At 41.2% G+C, this 19935-nt stretch overlaps 1 protein-coding gene across 2 annotated transcripts in view; it reads left to right on the top strand.

Moving 5' to 3' along the window:
- The window catches only part of GRIA4 (glutamate ionotropic receptor AMPA type subunit 4), a 387349-nt gene extending 386731 nt beyond the window's left edge, over positions 1–618 (top strand). For both annotated transcript variants that reach the window (XM_040422628.1, XM_040422627.1), the window contains exon 16: positions 454–618. In XM_040422628.1, the coding sequence (XP_040278562.1) occupies positions 454–618 (165 nt within the window). The remainder of the gene's footprint in view (positions 1–453) is intronic.
- The last annotated feature ends 19317 nt before the right edge of the window (positions 619–19935 follow it).

Below are 19935 nucleotides of genomic sequence, written 5' to 3'. Positions count from 1 at the left end.
TTTGACAAAATGATTCTGTAGACTCTTTCAGCTCATCTCTACAATTGGCCAATAAAAACAGCCATGTCCGTATAGACTTTATTTGGTTCTGAAAACTGCCATTTGACGGCCGTTGTTTACTGTCATGTGAATGTCTCCTTCTATTGGTTTGTAATCTACAAATTATGCTCTTCACTCATCTTTACGCCAACAAGTTTAATATGTTAGGTAATTACATAGTTATCCCATACAGACATATTAATTTAAAACCAATTTTTCCAATTATAACAGATTTTATTGCTAAATTTTAATCTCCAAAGTAAAAAAAAAAAAAAATGATCTACTAAAATGTAATATTAAAATGCAGATGTCTAGTATAAATATAATCTTTTGATGTTTCTCTGTGGTATTGTATGAAGACCAATCAGATATAGTAATTCTCCTTTATTATTTATCCATTCTTTTATCACTCAGCTGACCTTTTCTGAAGCCATACGAAACAAAGCCAGATTATCCATTACGGGAAGCGTAGGAGAAAATGGCCGCGTCTTGACTCCCGACTGCCCGAAGGCCGTACACACTGGGACTGCAATTAGACAAAGTTCAGGATTGGCTGTCATTGCATCGGACCTACCATAAAAACCAAATAATTTATTGAGTGCCTTAATTATACACTGTTGGTGAGTGAAATACAGCACAGACTGTGAGCCACATCATGGGAAAATCGCTGAAGACCTAGAAATTTTGCTGAGACCGGGAAGTACGTCCAAAAGCGCCAAACATCATCAGCAACAATGTGTGCATGAGCTCTGTTCGGAAACCCAAACTCAGATTTTATATCAGGAAATTGCATAATTTAGTTTTATTGGTGTGGGGGGAGGGTGGGGCGGGACAGAGTATATTAGCAGCAACAAATTTATCTTGGAGGGACTATTAAAACAGACTTGTCATTTAGCTTATTAAACTGTGAAGTGTGGGATCAGAATGGACACTACTTCTAACCAAGAAGGAAAAAAATAGCTATAGAAATCAGTGAAATTACTAACCAGTATACTGAGACAAAACAAAACAAAAAAAACTCCTTGCATATAAAGGATGAAGCTCCAATTGTGAAGCTAGATCTCTTTAAGGATAACTGTGATAAAATAAAGAAATAATAACCATGTAAATCCTGTGAAAACAAAATAAAAAATAAATTATTTACAATTTTTCTTTGAAATAAAGAAAAAAAAGACGACATGCTTGCTTTTTAACTGTTGTAAATGGAATAGAGTACAAGACAATTTCTTTTTTTAATCATCTTAGGGAACTGTTCATTGCAATAATTAATTAAAAAAAAAAGAAATGCCATCAAAGTAATGACAAAAATGATTATTTTTTTTATTTTTTTATTAATTCTGGGTCAATTTCTTTGATTCTCATTCTGTCACACAAAAGTGTAGACGCGTCATTTCATCTGTCTGAACCACCAGAAATCTAATTGTCCTATCAGTTAGCTGTGTAGAGTCCGATCAGACTACGGGTCACTCCTGTTCTAGACATTTATTTATAATCTTGTTCTGTGTATAAAAAAAAAAATTTGGTTTTTGTACCCACGAGAAATAAAATGAAAATGCATTCTTTTCTAAGATGTTGCAATCTGGAGTTATTAATTCAAATTCTGAAATTGTTTGAAATTTGGAGATGTCCAATGTAAAGTAACACAATGGCAAACCAACAGTGTTGATGTTGGTGAGGTTATTGGAAAATCAGGGTGTTTTTTTACCATCACTGTGGTATGTTTGATGCACTCATGTCATCTTTTTGATTATTTGTATTGTAAATACAGTGACATTTTTTTTTTCTTTTAAGTGTAAAACAACTTTTACTCCTCGAAAGATGATTTTTTTAATTACAGGTAGAGGAACTGCTGAAGTGCTGTCATATCAGTGGAATCAACATCATTTTGTATGCCCTGTTTTTGTACATTTCATTCATGTGTGTGTAAAATTTGAGAAACTATTTCTTCTTTATGTTACAATTTAGCATTTTTTCTATTGAAGCTTATATAATCTTTTAAAGTTATTAAATATGAGCACCGGAGCATTTCATGCTATGATACTCTCCTTTGCCCTGCACTGAATCGCACAAGGCAAAAGCTTTTTTAGAAGATCCGGTGACATACTGGGCTCTCCATGGGGAAAGCTAGACAGAGGCTTCCACCCAGCAGTGAGCCCGGTGATGTCACCGGCACTAATGGATCGGATTTAGCGCTGTCCTAGTCTGTAAAATGGCTAGTGCAGCACTAAAGCCCGCCCATCAGAGCCGGTGACATCACCGAATTCACCACTGGGAGGAAGCCTCCGCCTAGCAGTGTAAAAATTAAACAAAGAAACCCTTGCCCTGTGCGATCCAGCTCCGATGCTAATATCAGGGTGCCTGTCTGGGTGAAAATGGGTCCCAAACCCGGACAAACCCCTTTAACAGGACATGAACAAAAATTCTATTGCTGCAAGTGAAATATTAATTAACTTCTTTTTTTTTTTTACAGTAAAACCTTTAAAGGTTACCAGTCATGTTGAACATGCAGTTCAATCTGCAGGCAGCATGTTATAGAGCAGGAGGTGCTGAGCAGATTGATGTATATATAGTTGTATGGGCATAGAATCAGTATAAGGTTACATTCACGCGACCGTATGTGTTTTGCGGTCCGCAAATTGCTGATCCACAAAAAAAAACTGATGACGTCCGTATGGCACCATTTTTATTTGCAGATCCATTGTAACAATGCCTATCCTTGTCCGCAAAACGAGCAAGAATAGGACATGTTCTATTTTTTTTTTTGCGGGGCTACGAAACGGACATACAGATGCGGATAGCACGCGGTGTGCTGTCCGCAATTTTTTGCGGATCCATTGAAATGAATGAGTTCTCATCCAATCCGCAAAAAAAACGGAACAGACACTGAAACAAAATACGTTTGTGTGAATGTAGCCTAACTTAATTCATCTAAACCTCTGCTCATTCTGTGCTTAAAAGTCCTATACTGGGAAGGTTGTCTGTCACTCAAAAGACCGCCCACTGGACTCCCAAGCCAAGAGGTATGTCCCTTCTGTGGCACTGCACGAAAAAAAAGCATATAAGCATTTATAATATATTGCAGGGCCTGCAGAAGAGGAAAATACAACATACACGCGGCCAGTATATGAATTTTGTAGACCACAAAAATGGATATGGTCGTGTGCATGATGCCTTATGCTGAATCTTTTCCTACAAAACTATATATATATAATCAATCTGCTCAGCTTATTGTGCTCCATAACATAGTACCACAGATCAGAAATTTTCAACGTGACAGGTTCCATTTAACAGAATTTTCATGGACTTTAAAGGGGTTTTCAAGATGTTAATACTGATAACTTACAGCAAGGATGCCCAACCTGTGGCCCTCCAGCTATTATAAAACTACAATTCCCAGCATGTCTGGACAGCCTACAGCTTTAGGGCATGCTGGGAGTTGTAATTTTGCAACAGCTGAGGGGCCGCAGGTGTGACATCCCTGACCTACAGCATTTAAAAAAAAAACTAATTAAAACTACTTTCAAACACTTTTCTAGGAAGGTGCAATATACTGAATGTGCAACCAAGGTTCTAAAATGTTATTTTACATGTGAAAAATTGGAAGTAATATGCAGCACAAATGAAAAAGGAAAAAGCATACACAAAATACAAATTGAATTATTACCCACAAATGGTTAAATATTTTGTTGCTGAGATGTTAAAATCTATTGTCATTGTATTCATATTATGTACAAGTTCTAAAGATTATTTAGGCTGAACTTTTTTGTCCAAAAATGTTAAAGCTACTATTAACCATTGGGAAATCACTAGGGCACAATTCAAAATTCGTAATTCGAAAAAAATAATAATTTGTATGGTTAATGTCTACAATAGTATTAATTGCTGTTTATTATTGATTCTACAGCAATTTTACTAAATTCAACTAAATACTCTGATCTGTTTTCAAAAATAGCAAACAAAAATAATATACTTTTTTCCTACATTCAACATATTTAAAACTTGAAGGGGTTATCCCATGACCTAATGTAAAAAATCATGAAAAATCAGACATCAATATAGTACATGAAATCTCTTTCTAACAAAGCTAGAACCAGCCCTGTACCTGTACAGTATATTCTTGGTACTCTTTATTTTACATCCAGTGCATTGGTTTGGTAAAGCAGTAACCACTATACCTCTAGGCCAGGGTGGGACTAGCCATAGATCCTACAGGGAAACTTCCCATTGGGGCAAATGCCAAGGGGGCCGCCTGGTCATCCGTACAGTGCCAGACATTGGTAAGTAATGATCTGACGCTCCCCTCTGACTTCTGAATTTAAATTATTGCCATCCTAAGAAACTGGAAGTAGGAAGACAGAACGTGGCATGCTTGGCCATGGCCACCACTTAAGGCTACTTTCACACCTGCGGTTAGGTGCGGATCCGTCTGGTATCTGCACAGACGGATCCGCACCTATAAGTGCAAACGCTTAGATCCGTTCAGAACGGATCCGTTTGCATTACCATGAAAAAAAAAAAAATATATATATAATATATATAATATATATATTTTTTTTTTCATGATAATGCAAACGGATCAGTTTTTGACTTACATTGAAAGTCAATGGGGGACGGATCCGTTTGAAAATTGAGCCATATTGTGTCATCTTCAAACGGATCCGGTCCCCATTGACTTACATTGTAAATTCTGGACGGATCCGTTTGCCTCCGCACGGCCAGGCGGACACCCGAACGCTGCAATCTGCGTTCAGTGGTCCGCCTGCTGAGCGGAGGACAAACGGTGCCAGACTGATGCATTCTGAGCGGATCCGCATCCTCTCAGAATGCATTAGGGCTGGACGGATCCGTTCGGGGCCGCTTGTGAGAGCCTTCAAACGGAACTCACAAGCGGAGCCCCGAACGCTAGTGTGAAAGTAGCCTAAGGCAGTTTTTGGGGATGCATTTTGTGCTGCTGGGGCAGTATTTTATGATGGACTGTGGTATTAGGCTCTGTTGGGGTGGCATAAAGGTATCCATACTTGTGCTGACCCTGCCTTCTGTCAATTTGCACCCCACTACAAAATAGGGCCACTTTAGTTTTTTTCCAGTCCCCCTCTCCCCCTGCCCATAGACAATAAAAAAAAATGCTTACCTCTGGAAAAAAAATCTTGTCCTTTCTTAAAGAAAATAATTTCCTAAATTGCATATTTGCAGATTACTGAGGTAACTAAAGAGTGAGTCCTGCAGTATCAGCATGCTTATTTCTACAGTAGGCAGAGTGCCCCCATACCATGTCCCTTTCTTGCATAAAAGAGGTACAGTTTGAGTTGTTTGTTAGTCACATATAGCACCCACTACTTCCAATATTTTGAAAGGTATGTAGATTTTTTTTCAATGAATATATTTATGGCTTCATTGTATAAAATTTTAAACAATTTTGCAAATAATTTATATTAAAAATATCTTATCATTTTTTGTATACAGCCTGCATAGACCTATGTGTCTGCATGGCTACAGATCGCAAGCAAACCCTATTTTGTCTGATTTTATATTCATGTGCTGCTTTCTTCTAGCTACCCTTTATTCCTACTGTCCGTAGGTTAGCAAAAAGAGGGGATAAAGGGAACACATGATTGCAGGGTCACGCAATATTGTATTCTGTAAGCATGAAGACAACATACAGTCAGGTCCATAAATATTGGGACATCTACACAATTCTAACATTTTTGCTCTATACACCACTACAATGGATTTGAAATGAAACGAACAAGATGTGCTTTAACTGCAGACTGTCAGCTTTAATTTGAGGGTATTTACATCCAAATCAGGTGAACGGTGTAGGAATTACAACAGTTGGCCTACTTGTTAACGGAACAAAAGTAATGGGACAATTGGCTTCTCAGCTGTTCCATGGCCAGGTGTGTGCTATTCCCTCATTATCCCAATTACAATGAGCAGATAAAAAGGTCCAGAGTTCATTTAAAGTCTGCTATTTGCATTTGGAATCTGTTGCTGTCAACTCTCAAGATGAAATCCAAAGAGCTGTCACTATCAATGAAGCAAGCCATCATTTAGGCTGAAAAAAACAAAACAAACCCATCGGAGAGATAGCAAAAACATTAGGCGTGGCCAAAACAACTGTTTGGAACATTCTTAAAAGAAGGAACGCACCGTGAGCTCAGCAATACTAAAAGACCCGGAAGACAACGATAAACAAGTGTGGTGGTTGACCGAAGAATTATTTCCCTTGGTGAAGAAAACACCCTTCACAACAGTTGGCCATATCAAGGACACTCTCCAGGAGGTAGATGTATGTGTGCCAAGTCAACAATCAAGAGAAGACTTCACCAGAGTGAATACAGAGGGTTTCACCACAAGATGTAAACCATTGGTGAGCCTCAAAAACAGGAAGGCCAGATTAGAGTTTGCCAAACAACATCTAAAAAGCCTTTCCGGTTCTGGAACAACATCCTATGGACAGGTGAGGTCCAAGATCAACTTGTACCAAAGAGTTTTTTAAGGGAAAGAAGTGGAATGTTATGTAATGGCCAAGTCAATCACCTGACCGGAATCTGATTGAGCATGCATTTCACTTGCTGAAGACAAAAACTGAAGGGAAAATGCCCCAAGAACAAGCAGATACTGAACAGTTGCAGTAGAGGCCTGGCAGAGCATCACCAGGGATGAAAACCCAGCGTCTGGTGATGTCTATGCGTTCCAGACTTCAGGCTGTATTAACTGCAAAGGAATTGCAACCAAGTATTAAAAAGTGAAAGTTTGATTTATGATTATTATTCTGTCCCATTACATTTGGTCCCTTAACAAGTGGGAGGCACATATGCAAACTGTTGTAATTTCTACACCGTTCACTCTGATTTGGGATGTAAATGCACTCAATTTAAAGCTGACAGTTTTGCAGTTAAAACACATCTTGTTGTTTAATTTCAAATCCATTGTGATGGTGTATAGAGCCAAACAATTTTGAATTGTGATTGATGTCCCAATATTTATGGACCTGACTGTAGCTCTGCATAGGAACTGTATACCACAAAATGGTAGGGTATTTTTTATACAAAATAGAATCCAAAGTTATAAAATTTGTGTTATTTGAGCTGCATGTTACTTAAAGGGGTTGTGCAGCCAGTACATCCTCAGAATAGGTAATCCCCTCAAGATGACATTGCTCGTCGTCTCAGAAGTCTTGGCAGTGTACAGTAATTACAAGTGCTTGTTCCTTTACTACGAATGCGTCTCCTCTTCAAGCAGATCATTCAGGGGGTGCTATCAGTTGAAACCCTGCTGATAAGATATTGATGGCCTATCCTGAGGATAGGTCATCAATATGCACTGTACTGGCTGCACAACCCCTTTAAGGACATTTAGAAAACTTATATGTTTGTGCTTTTTCTCTGTTTTCAAATAATTGGCTGAAATACAGTAGAAATTAAAGGCTATGTACACCTTTGGGGACAATTTTTCTTTATCAAAAATATGGAGTCCTTTTTTCTGTACAGAGCTGAGATGCTCTAGTATCACCCTTTGGATTTTCTGTCTTTTCCGATAGACCAGGAGCTGACAGGCTCAATATCTCTGCTCTCTGACCTCCTAAACACACATTATAGCTCAGTTCATATATTACTGATAGGAATGTGGCTTAAAAAAGTGTTTATGACCTCTCAGTAGTTTAGAGATAAGGTTTATTAGATGTCCCTCACAAAGTGAAAGCGCAAGTAATGTACCAGTCACACAGTTAGAAAAACAGCTAACCCTTTGTGACAGAATGGCTCAATATTTTGAATAATGGCCAGTTGAAAAAAATATTATTTAGCCAAAAATGAGTAAAATGGAATCTTAAACAAAAAAGGTGTACATAGCGTTTTAGGGGGAAGTATTCAGTTTTAAAAAAACTATTAAAAGTTACAAATTCTCATGTACAAACACACACATTTTATCAGCACGATGTCTGTTTAATAAACTTCCATTCCACAATAAATGTGCGCAAATCTTGTAAAATGCCATAGACATTGTAGATAATATCTGCGAGGTTCGAGATGCTGGGACCCCTACCAATCATTAGATTGGAGGGGCTAAGAATGCTTCTCCTTAGTAAAGCTCAGCGAGCCCATAAGGAGCCAAAGGCACACTCAGTGATTGGTGGGAGACTCAGTACCTGAAGGTGGCTGCTATGCCACAATTTTTGGGGGTCATTTTTTGGGCTTGTAAAAAAGGACGATATTGATACTGTATGTTTTTGACAAGTGTATTTTTTTCCTTTAGACACGTTTATGGGAAAGCACGTGAAAAAAATACCACACCCAGAAATGCTGCAATTTGGGAAAAAATAATAAGGAACAAAAAAAAAGCAAAAACCGGCTTAAAATGTTACTACAAAGAATGAAATTTTTAATTAATATTCTTTTTTTCATTTTACAAAAACTGTATAAAAAAAACACAAGTGTAAACATAGTCTAGTCTAAGCCTCACTGATATTAATTGTGTAAATCCTCAATCATACAGTGGTAATGTTGTGTGAAGTTATCTGTTAGATGTGAGTTATTTGTGATATCAAAATTTAGAACTGTTTTGAAATTATTTGGCCTTTTACAGATATCAGAACTTTTTCCCCGTTTCCACCTAAAATGTGATATTCTCTAATCAGAAGAATATGAATGAATTCACATGCGGCCGATTTGTTATATACATTTCTGCAGTGGTCCCATTCTCTCAGGCTAGCAGAGATCCATATGCGTGCCGTCAACAAGACCAAACAATTTTCATTTGCAAAAATTTCTGTAACAAATCTGCAAAGTGTGAATACACCATAAATGAATAACTGCAAGTTTTATTAGGCTACATTCTGAACATTTTTTTCAGTAGGATAGAACACGTGAATTATCTCTACTTATAAAAGGTCCAGAAAGTATTATAAATTACTCACCTGACCATTCTGATGTCACTTCCTGGTCTCAGCTCCACAAACAGGAAGTGTTTTGAAATGCCCACTCAATGATATGGGTGATCAAACATTACAAGCCACTTCCTGTTTGTTGATCCAGGAACAAGGAAGTGGAGAGCAACGCAGACTGAAGCGGTTACAATGGTGATGATCAGTGAAGCTTATTTTTTATTTTAACCCCTACTGACCCTTTATTTCAATTTAATCTTTCCACAAAACCCCATTAAGTGTGACTAATTATAGTAGAGAATTTTCCATGCACCTGTGGCACTCCAGCTGTTGTTAACCCCTTAAAGACCACCCATTGCCTTTTGTCATGCTGTTTTAGAGAAGCTAAGTGCTTCGAAATGGACTATCACTAACAGCTCTGTTTCTTAGAGCAGCCATTTGCTCTACAGCCAGAAATGGAAGTAGCTCCATTCCCAACTGTTAACCTTTTGATTGCTGCAGCCTGTGACCATGGCATGATCAATGGGGATTTCCCCCTCTGATTCTGGTCCCAATGATCTGATCGGGGGCTGGGTCAGCCTTCTGCAGTCAGCCTTGGGGACCCAGAAAGGACTCTAGGACTGCAAGACTGCTAGGGCTCTTTCACATGAGCGGATGTCATGCGTGGAATCCGCTGCGTGAAATACAGCCAAGCCCCGCTCCTGACAGCAGAGAAACTGAGCATTAATATGATTGATAATGCTCTGTGCCTCTCTGTGATCTTTTTACTACAAAATCACAGTGAGATAAAGTTGTCACTGTGATTTTGTAGTAAAAAGGTCACAGAGAGGCACAGAGCATTATCAATGATGTGAATGCTCTGTGTCTCTGCTGTCCGGAGCGGGGCTTTGCTGTCTTTCACGCAGCGGAATTTCAAGCACTGCATCCGCTCGTTGTGAAAGAGCCCTTAGGGCACACTAATGCTACACTAGCCACAGACACAGAGAAAATGTATTAACATACAGTACAGAAGTATGCTAATTCATTATAAGTATTAAATCATTTTGTAAGACAGTAATTCCTTAATGGAAATTGTAATAAAATGTATAAAAATTTTACCTGAAATAATGTAAAAAACAAAACAAAAAAATAATACCTACCTGATCCATTTGTTCGTGACAGGCCACCTGCAACCATCTTGATTGAAGATCTCTGTCGAAATCCCAGGCGGTGACGTGATGTCACCACTCCAGTCGTTGTGATGCAGTCATCTCGGGCCACGTGAGATTTCGCACCAGACATTCAATCAAGATGGCGGTAGATGACCCGTCGCGAGCAAATTAATCAAGTATAAATTATTTTTTTTATTTTTATGAAACACTTTGTAACTTATATCAGATGCTGTGATCACGTATGAACGCGGCATTTGAGAGGTACAATGATGTGGGGCGGCATAATGCATTGCGCCACTCCCTGTCATTGCACCCACTACTTACAAAGAAATGTGTTTCGTGATAAAGTTGATATTTTTTTTTAATTCGGCCAAGCAACCGAATTTAATTTTGCAAAACTTCGCTTATCTCCAAAGACAACTTATCCACTATTCAACCACTGAGACCCCTGACGATCACTATAATGGGGGCCTGTGCTTTACCATTTTAATGGCGCAGCAGACACGCATGCATCCTGCCGCTCCATTCAGCTCTATGTGGCTGCCAGTAGTCATGAGCGATTTCTGGAAACTCAAATCGGGTATCCAAATCAATTCGACTCGAAAACGCTTCAATTTCCCTGAACAACAGGGGAGCTCTCTATCAAAGATTCTTCAGTATCAAATCACGTAAAATTTTGATTCTATAGAATCTGCATTTTTGGAAAAATTTCGGGTGGAATTTTAGATCTAAGGAATTGATTCACTCATCTCTAGCTGCCAGTTATAGCCAAGAGCTTGTGCTCAGATATCTCCGGTATTCTATAGAGTTGAATAGAGTGGTCGATACACATTTAAATTGGGACATGCCCCTACTCTCTCGATCGTCGGGGCCCCAGGGGTCACACCCCTGACAATCAGTAATATATATAACAATAATAATAACAATAATAATAATTATTATTATTTATATAATGCCACCATATTCCTGAGCGCTTTACAATTCAGAGGGGGTATCTACTACATTCTATTTGCTTTGTATGCAGGCTATTGTGCCTATACAGATAAAATACAGTGACAAATAAACAAATACACCCAATTCTAACTAAATAAACAAAAAGAAAAACGGAATTAAAAAAAAAAAAAACACACAAAACTTAAAGACAAACTAACACGCAATCTGAAACAAAATTGCAGTCCTGAATCAATGTTCACTAATTGCGCTGCGGTCTTTGTTGTGAGGTGGGCACCTTTCACAATTAACTGAAAACCAAACAAAAAGAGAAAACCGCGCTGCTCAGAATAGGTATAAGTTCACATTAGGAGTGAAAAAGGAGTGTCTTTGGCCTCATGCACACGACCGTTGTGTGCATCCGTTGCCGTTGTTCCGTGATTTTCTGCGGACCCATTGACTTTCAATGGGTCCGTTGAAAACTCGGAAAATGCAGCGTTGTTAATCCGCGGCCGTGATCAGTGTTTCCTGTCCGTCAAAAAAATATGACCTGTCCTATTTTTTTGACGGACAACAGTTCACGGACCCATTCAAGTCAATGGGTCCGTGAAAAAACACGGATGCTCACAAGATTGGCATCCGCGTCCGTGATCCGTAGCCGTAGGCTACTTTCACACAGACGGATCGTGAAAACTCAGATCCGACAGTATATTCTGACACACAGGCGTTCCCATAGAGATGGGGACGCTTCAAGTTAGAATATACTACGAACTGTGTGCATGACTGCCCCCTCCTGCCTGGCAGCACCTGATCTCTTACAGGGGGCTATGATACGCACAATTAACCCCTCAGGTGCTGCCAGGCAGGAGGGGGCACACCCCCCTCCCTCCCCAGTTTTAAATTCATTGGTGGCCAGTAGGCCCCCCCTCCCTCCCCTGTATTACATTCATTGGTGGCCAGTGCGGCCCCCTCTCCCTCCCCTGTATTACTGTACATTCATTGTTGGCCAGTGGGCCCCCCCCTCCCTCCCCTGTATTACTGTACATTCATTGGTGGCCAGTGGGCCCCCCTCCCTCCCCTGTATTACTGTACATTGGTGGCCAGTGGGCCCCCCCTCCCTCCCCTGTATTACTGTACATTCATTGGTGGCCAGTGCGGCCCGCCCTCCCTCCCCCTCCTAATTAAAATCCCCCCCCCCCTATCATGGTGGCAGCGGAGAGTTCCGATCGGAGTCCCAGTTTAATCGCTGGGGCTCCGATCGGTAACCATGGCAACCAGGATGCTACTGCAGTCCTGGTTGCCATGGTTACTTAACAATTTTTAGAAGCATTATACTTACCTGCGATGTCTGTGACCGGCCGGGCGCTCCTCCTACTGGTAAGTGACAGGTCTGTGCTATAAGCAATGCGCCGCACAGACCTTTCACTTACCAGTAGGAGGAGCACCCGGCCGATCACAGACAGCGAAGGTAAGTATAATGCTTCTAAAATTGCTAAGTAACCATGGCAACCAGGACTTCAGTAGCGTCCTGGTTGCCATGGTTACCGATCGGAGTCCCAGCAATTAAACTGGGACTCCGATCGGAACTCTCCGCTGCCACCAATGATGGGGGGAGGGGGGATTTTAATTAGGAGGGGGAGCCCACTGGCCACCAATGAATGTACAGTAATACAGGGGAGGGAGGGGGGCCCACTGGCCACCAATGAATGTACAGTAATACAGGGGAGGGAGGGGGGGGCCCACTGGCCACCAATGAATGTACAGTAATACAGGGGAGGGAGGGGGGGCCGCACTGGCCACCAATGAATGTAATACAGGGGAGGGAGGGGGGGCCGCACTGGCCACCAATGAATGTAATACAGGGGAGGGAGGGGGGCACACTGGCCACCAATGAATTTAAAACTGGGGAGGGAGGCGGGTGTGCCCCCTCCTGCCTGGCAGCACCTGATCTCTTACAGGGGGCTATGATACTCACAATTAACCCCTCAGGTGCGGCACCTGAGGGGTAATTGTGCGGATCACAGCCCCCTGTAAGAGATCGGGTGCTGCCAGGCAGCAGGGGCAGTCATGTACACAGTTCGCAGTATATTCTAACTTGAAGCGTCCCCATCATTATGGGAACGCCTCTGTGTTAGAATATACTGTCGAATATGAGTTTTCACGATCTAACTCAAATCCGACGGTATATTCTAACATAGAAGCGTTCCCATGGTGATGGGGACGCTTCAAGTTAAAATATACCCATCGGATTGGAGAAAACTCCGATCCGATGGTATAATAGGGACTCCTGACTTTACATTGAAAGTCAATAGGGGACAGATCCGTTTGCAATTGCACCATATTGTGTCAATGTCAAACGGATCCGTCCCCCATTGACTTGCATTGTAAGTCAGGACGGATCCGTTTGGCTCGCACGGCCAGGCGGACACCAAAACGACTTTTCCTTCACGTCCGTGGATCCTCCAAAAATCAAGGAAGACCACGGAAGAAAAAACGGACACGGATCACGGACCTACGGACCCCGTTTTTTGCGGACCTTAAAAAAAACGGTTGTGTGCATGAGGCCTTTGAGATGTTATTCCTCAGTATCCTGCGTGGATTATCACAAAAGTCGATGCTCTAATCTCCTAGAGAACAGAAGAAATAGCCCGACATAGTGAAGTGCTGCCAACTGAGTTTAAATACAAGGATTTATTCTACTAACAAGATCCATAAAACAACAATCATATAAAATGTGGACGTCCTCTCATCACGGGCGTTTGATGAGAGGACGTCCACATTTTATATGATTGTTGTTTTATGGATCTTGGTGAGTAGAATAAATCCTTGTATTTAAACTCAGTTGGCAGCACTTCACTATGTCGGGCTATTTCTTCTGTTCTCTAGGAGATTAGAGCATCGACTTTTGTGATAATCCACGCAGGATACTGAGGAATAACATCGCAAAGACACTCCTTTTTCACTCCTAATGTGAACTTATACCTATTCTGAGCAGCGCGGTTTTCTCTTTTTATTGTGCCCTATAGACCAGGGATGCCCAACCTGCGGCCGTCCAGCTCTTTCGAAACTACAACTCCCAGCGTGCCCGAACAGCCTACAGCAGGGCATGGTAGGAGTTGTAGTTTTGCAATATCTGGAGGGCTGCAGGTTGAGCATCCCTGCTATAGACAAATCAAAGAAATACAAGCTTATAAGATCAATTATTTGCAGTAAGAAAAGTTATTAAAGGGGTTGTGCCTCTAATAAAAAAAGTGTGCTATATCACTTTTCCCAAATACCACTATTTATCAAATCTTTCTTATTCTAAAGTTATTAGCCTACCATTGTACCCTGTGAAAAATCTGCTTTGATACTCAGTTGCTGTAGGTTACTTCCTGCATCGGAATCTTGTAATGTAGACTAATTGATGAAAATTCACTTTAAAAGTGAAAAGTAGTTTAAGGCACAACCCCTTTAATTCAAGTAACATTAAATGTTTTTGTGAAAAATATGGGATTTTTAAGCTGACGTTTGTGTTTTCTCTGGGATTAGGAATATTGTTGGTTTGCTGAATGATAACATGTTACAAATTTACTAGTTTCCTGTTTATGACTCCAGAGAATTTATAAATGAAGAGATTACAGCCCTAACTTTTATTGACTAAAACCAACAGACACCTCGACATCTTGACAGGGGAATATTGTGTACTTTATCTATGACTTTGTGATATCATGGATTAAATATTGATGGCCACTGGAACTCAAAATTGTGGATAAATTGAATATATTGATGTAATCAAACATGACACCAAATAAAAGCCCTCACTTTATACAAAGAAAATGGTTTACTCATTTTTTATATTTTTGTTTTTATAAAGCTTGTTTCAGATGGTGGGATTTTGGAAACTTAAAGGGGTGGTTGCTCCCTGCCGCTCCATTCCGTCTCCTAGGATGTCTTCCCTGGACTTCCAGTCCCGGCCTGCCAACTTCCACAAAAATGGGGTTACCTGCGCTGCTACAGTCAATGACTGGCCTTAGCAGTGACATGCTACTTTGGGACACTTCACCGCTGAGGTCAATCATTGGCTGCAGTGGTGCATGTAACCCCTTATGTGTGGAAAATGACAGGAGGGACCAGAAATCCAGTGAAGACAGCCCAGGAGCATCATTTGGATGGAGGAGGGAATAAAAAATAAAAAAAACAGACCAGGACAACCCCTGTTCTGTTGGATAAACAAGTGACAGTGGATTATGTGGTCCTATAAGGATATAGACTCACGTCTAATGAAAAGGAGAAGACAGGTGCATTCCTGTCTCACAGCTCAGCCTAAAACATTTTTTTACCTCTTGGGGACGGCACCATATATGAAGAGGGTGAAAAGACTTAAAGAGGTTCTGTACTTTTTTATTGCTGATCCTTTGGATAGATCATCATCATTTGATCGATGGGGGTCTGACACCCCACCGATCAGCTGTTTGAGAAGGCAGCAGCGCTCCCAGTAGTGCCGCGGCCTTCTCCCTGTTTCCCACAGGCCAGTGATGTCCTGACTATGTAAGTAGCCTGGGCGTGGCTCAGCCCCATTGAAGTGAATGGGGATGAGTTAGGGCTCGTGCCCACGCGACCGTATGTATTTTGCGGTCCGCAAAAATGGATCTGCAAAAAATACGGATGACGTCCGTGTGCATTCCGTATTTTGCGGAACGGAACAGCTGGACCTTAATAGAACAGTACTATCCTTGTCCGTAATGCGAACAACAATAAGACATGTGCTATTTTTTTGTGGAACAGACATACAGAAATGGAATGCACACGGAGTAACTTTCGTTTTTTTTGCAGAACCATTGAAATGAATGGTTCCGGATTACGGTCCACAAAAAAAAACTGAACGGACACAGAAATAAAATGCGTTTATGTGCATGAGCCCTTACCCCCAGGCCAGTGAAATAGTCGTGACGTCACTGGCCTGGGGGAAACAGCAAGAAGGCTGCGACGCTACTGCAAAAACCACTGCCTTCTCAAACAGCTGAAAGGTGGGGGTGCCGGGTGTTGGACCCCAGCCAATCAGAGGCTGATGATCTATCCAAAGCACAGATCATCAGTAATAAAAAGGTACAGAACCTCTCTAAGGGCCAGTGCCATACATGTACGGCATGGCAATCGAGCAAAAACAGAAGCGGCGCTCATTTGATCAGTGGCAGGGGCCCGGTTGTTACTAACAGCTGGGCCCCTGCTATATTCACGGGTATTGCAAAAAATTCCAGTGCCTGCAGATTAACCACATAGATGCAGTTATTAATGCTGACTCCTGCATCTAAGGGGTTTACAGACGGAGCTCCCTCTTTCACCCCATGTGATTGCAGGGTGCTGGTGGTTGTTATGGAAGTTTATGAGGCCCCAGGGGTGCCCCTAGTCTTTCTGCTGCTTGAGGTAAAAATTGAATTGGGGCTCCCATACCAAATTCTCAATCCATCCTACTGGTAAGGGCAGATTTGGGTGGAGATTACATACAGTGCTACAAAACATACAGGAGAACACAGTAGCACAAACTTATTACATCCAGTGATGTCTCCTCTGATGTAGACGTTCTCTTTTCTCAACTTCTCCATTCAGAGATCAGATAACCTTGATGACTTCTTTCATTCGCATCTCGTCTAGGCAGAGTTTGACATACAAACATCTTAGATCCCACATTTTTACAGCATCCCCCTCTCCTGGTGCCCAGTAGTGTCATCCTGCTGCTACCCCTAATACTATGCCCACTGTGCTCCCCAACACCCCCAAACACTATACTGCAGAAATAATAATGCTATACAGATAGTTCCTCCACATAGTAATAGTGTGCCTCAAAGTCCCACCAGTAGTAATAATTCTCTCCTAGACTGCTCTCATTAGTAAAAGTGCCCTCTACAGTACCACCAATAGTGATAATGGTCCCTGAGTGTTCCCATTAGTAGCAATGACCTCCATATTGTGCGTAATAAAAATGTCTCCACTGTAAACCCAGGAGAAATAATGACACCATTGCATCCCCAGTATAAATAACGTCCCCTGTATTTATAATGCCCACTGTAGCACCCCTTTTTTTTAATGCCCACCTGTAGTTATAACCTTCCTTGTGATGCCCCCTGTATATGCCATCTATAGTGCCAGTATGTATAATTCTCTCTGTAAAGCCCTTAGTACCCCCTGTATTATATTGCCCCCCTATAGTGCCCCCTTAAATTTTAATGTCCCCATGGTGCTCCAGGCTGTAATGCCCTCCCCTGCAGTGCTCCAGCCAGTAATGCCACTCTGCAGTGCTCCAGCCTGTAATGCCACTACGCAGAGCTCCAGCCTGTAATGCCACTACGCAGAGCTCCAGCCTGTAATGCCCAAGATGTAGTGCTCCAGTCTGTAATGCCCTCTCTGTAGTGTTACAGCCTATAATGCCCCCCCCCCCTTGTAGTTCTCCATCCTGTAGTGCCCCCATATATTAAAATAACAAATCAGACCCTTAAAATTTGAAGTCCACTAGTAAGATAAAAATAAATAGTAAAAAAAAAGGTTTTGTAAAAAAGTTTCAAGTGAAAAAGTGCCCCTTTCCCCTCATCAAGCCATTTACAATTGAAAAAAAAATGCATATTTGGTATTGCCAAAACAACTAGCTCTATAAAAGTGTCACATGATATACCTCATCAGGTGAACGCTGTAAAAAAAATAAAGTACAAAAACAGTCATTTCTTGGTTACCGTGCTTCACAAAAAGCATAATATTGAGAGATCAAAAAGTCATATGCACCCCTAAAACATCAGCTCATCTCACAAGGCCATAGCCACAAGAAGTAAAAAAAAATGGCTCTCAGAAAATGGCAACACAAAAATGCAATTTTTTTTCACAAATGCTTTTATTGCATAAAACTGAAAATTTTTCAAAAAATAGATATTAAATATTAGGTTTTGCTGCATCTGTAATGACCTGTTCGATAAAAATATCATGTTCTAAGCCCTCAAGTGAACGGCGAGATATGGTGAGATATATAACATGTCATTTTTCCCGAATGATGGACGCCGCAATAACGAAACCCAAAAAGCAATAGTAGAGATTGCTTTTCTTTATCCTGCTTTCCAAAAAGCGAAAACAAAAGTGATCAAGAAGTCGTACATACCCCAAAATAGAACCAATCTCACACAGCTCTATCGAGAGAAAAAAAAAATTAAATGGTTCTCAGACAATGGCTGTACTGGTACCTCAGAGGCTGCTCAAAATCAACATGGTACCCAGTGGCGTAACTAGAGTGTTATGGTCCGCAGTGCAAACTTTGGATTGCCCCCCTCCCCAATTCATACAAAGAGGCGGCATTTTTTTTTTACACAATAAGCCCAATGCAAGGCTACACTCACCCAGTCCGAACTAATAAAATATGGTCCTACCTCATCCAGAGTGTTGCTGGCATTGGCGTGATGTCTACTGGATCCGGACTAAGGTCCCTGTAGTGATAGAGAAAAAAATTATAATCACATAAGGAAGGGATGGTGACTGCCCCTGTGAAATCACCAGCAGGGGGCGCTGTGCTGGTCCTGCAAGACTGAGCCATGCCAATGTATAGCAGGGTAACCTAGGACATTTCCCCTAATTGCTACCAATCAGTACTAATGCCCACATTGTGACCCCTCACAGTAATTAAGCCCACCTTGTGGCCCCTTCACAAAAGTTATGTCCTACTTGTTGCCCCTTACAGCAGCTATACCCACCTTTGGATACTTTGGTTACTTTAAGTAATCCCTTATATACTTTGCTAAATTATTTACTTAGATTTTATATGCCTTTTTATTTACTTTGCCAAAAATGCCACCATTCAGGATTGTGTACTTGGCCTCCTCTTGAAAAGATGTAGCATCAGCGACAAATTTGCCTATCCAATAATTAGAGCACACGGTATAGGCTGGCAGCATCTCTTTGTTACATTGATTTACAACATCAGTGACTCTGGAGTTGGTTACAACCTAATTGACTTCCAAATGTTCTGCAGATTTTCTTGCAAATGCATCTGTCACTTTATGGGTACATCATATTGTGTTTACTGCCCGAGAGAGTTTCTTTCCATTCAGTTCTTCTAGTTTGTCCATTCTCATTGCTCATAAAACATCAAACGAGAGGTTTAAGAATAACAAAGCTAGCTTCTTTCTTATGGCAAGTTCTGAAAAAAATCCAAGGTCCTGACCCCTAATGAAAGAATGCAATACTACCAATATGCTACCAAGCATGCGGATGTGCAGTGGACTGTGGACCACTGCATAAAGGGTTAAAATGTCTTTATGTAATGCATTTGATTTACCCTGGAGGTTGCAAATAGTGTTAATTAGCCCTGGGTGATAGATGGACTGCTCCTCAGTCCCCATAAGGAGTGGTTGAAACTTAGAGTACGACCACACAGCGTGGTCGTGATGTGGTCATGCTGCAGTTAGCATCTCAGTTCCCAGTAGAAGTCAATGGAGAAATAAGCTTCTGAAACAAACCTGGCAGTCAATTGCACATAAAACATGCTCACCCACTTGTGGCTGCCGATCGCATTGGCTATACAGTTGATCAGCCACTTGCTGTATATGTTTAGCATATTTTAACACATGTATCAATATTTGAAGTTCACAACAGTCCATAAATTATTGTGGGGAAAAAAAAATACACTCTAAAAGCGTGATTATGCATGCGGTAACCACATGCATTCCTTAACCACAGCATTACTTCTACACGGTGGTCGTATCCTTAGAATCAGGGGCGTAGCTATAGGGGGTGCAGAGGTAGCAGTCGCTACTAGGACCAGGAGCCTGAGGGGGCCCAAAGACCCTTGTGCCACATAAGAAGACACTGGTATTCTAGACAGTGCATGCTGATCAAGTTACACCTCTGGCTGGAGGGAAGGGGGTTAGGTCAAGAATTTGCCATGAGGGGGTTGCTGTTTAAATTTTTGCCTGA

This window comes from Bufo bufo, chromosome 3 (genome assembly GCF_905171765.1).
Source record: "Bufo bufo chromosome 3, aBufBuf1.1, whole genome shotgun sequence".
NCBI lineage: Eukaryota > Metazoa > Chordata > Amphibia > Anura > Bufonidae > Bufo > Bufo bufo.
The sequence above is the reverse complement of the archived record's forward strand: the minus strand, read 5'-3'. Positions and strand labels throughout refer to the sequence as shown.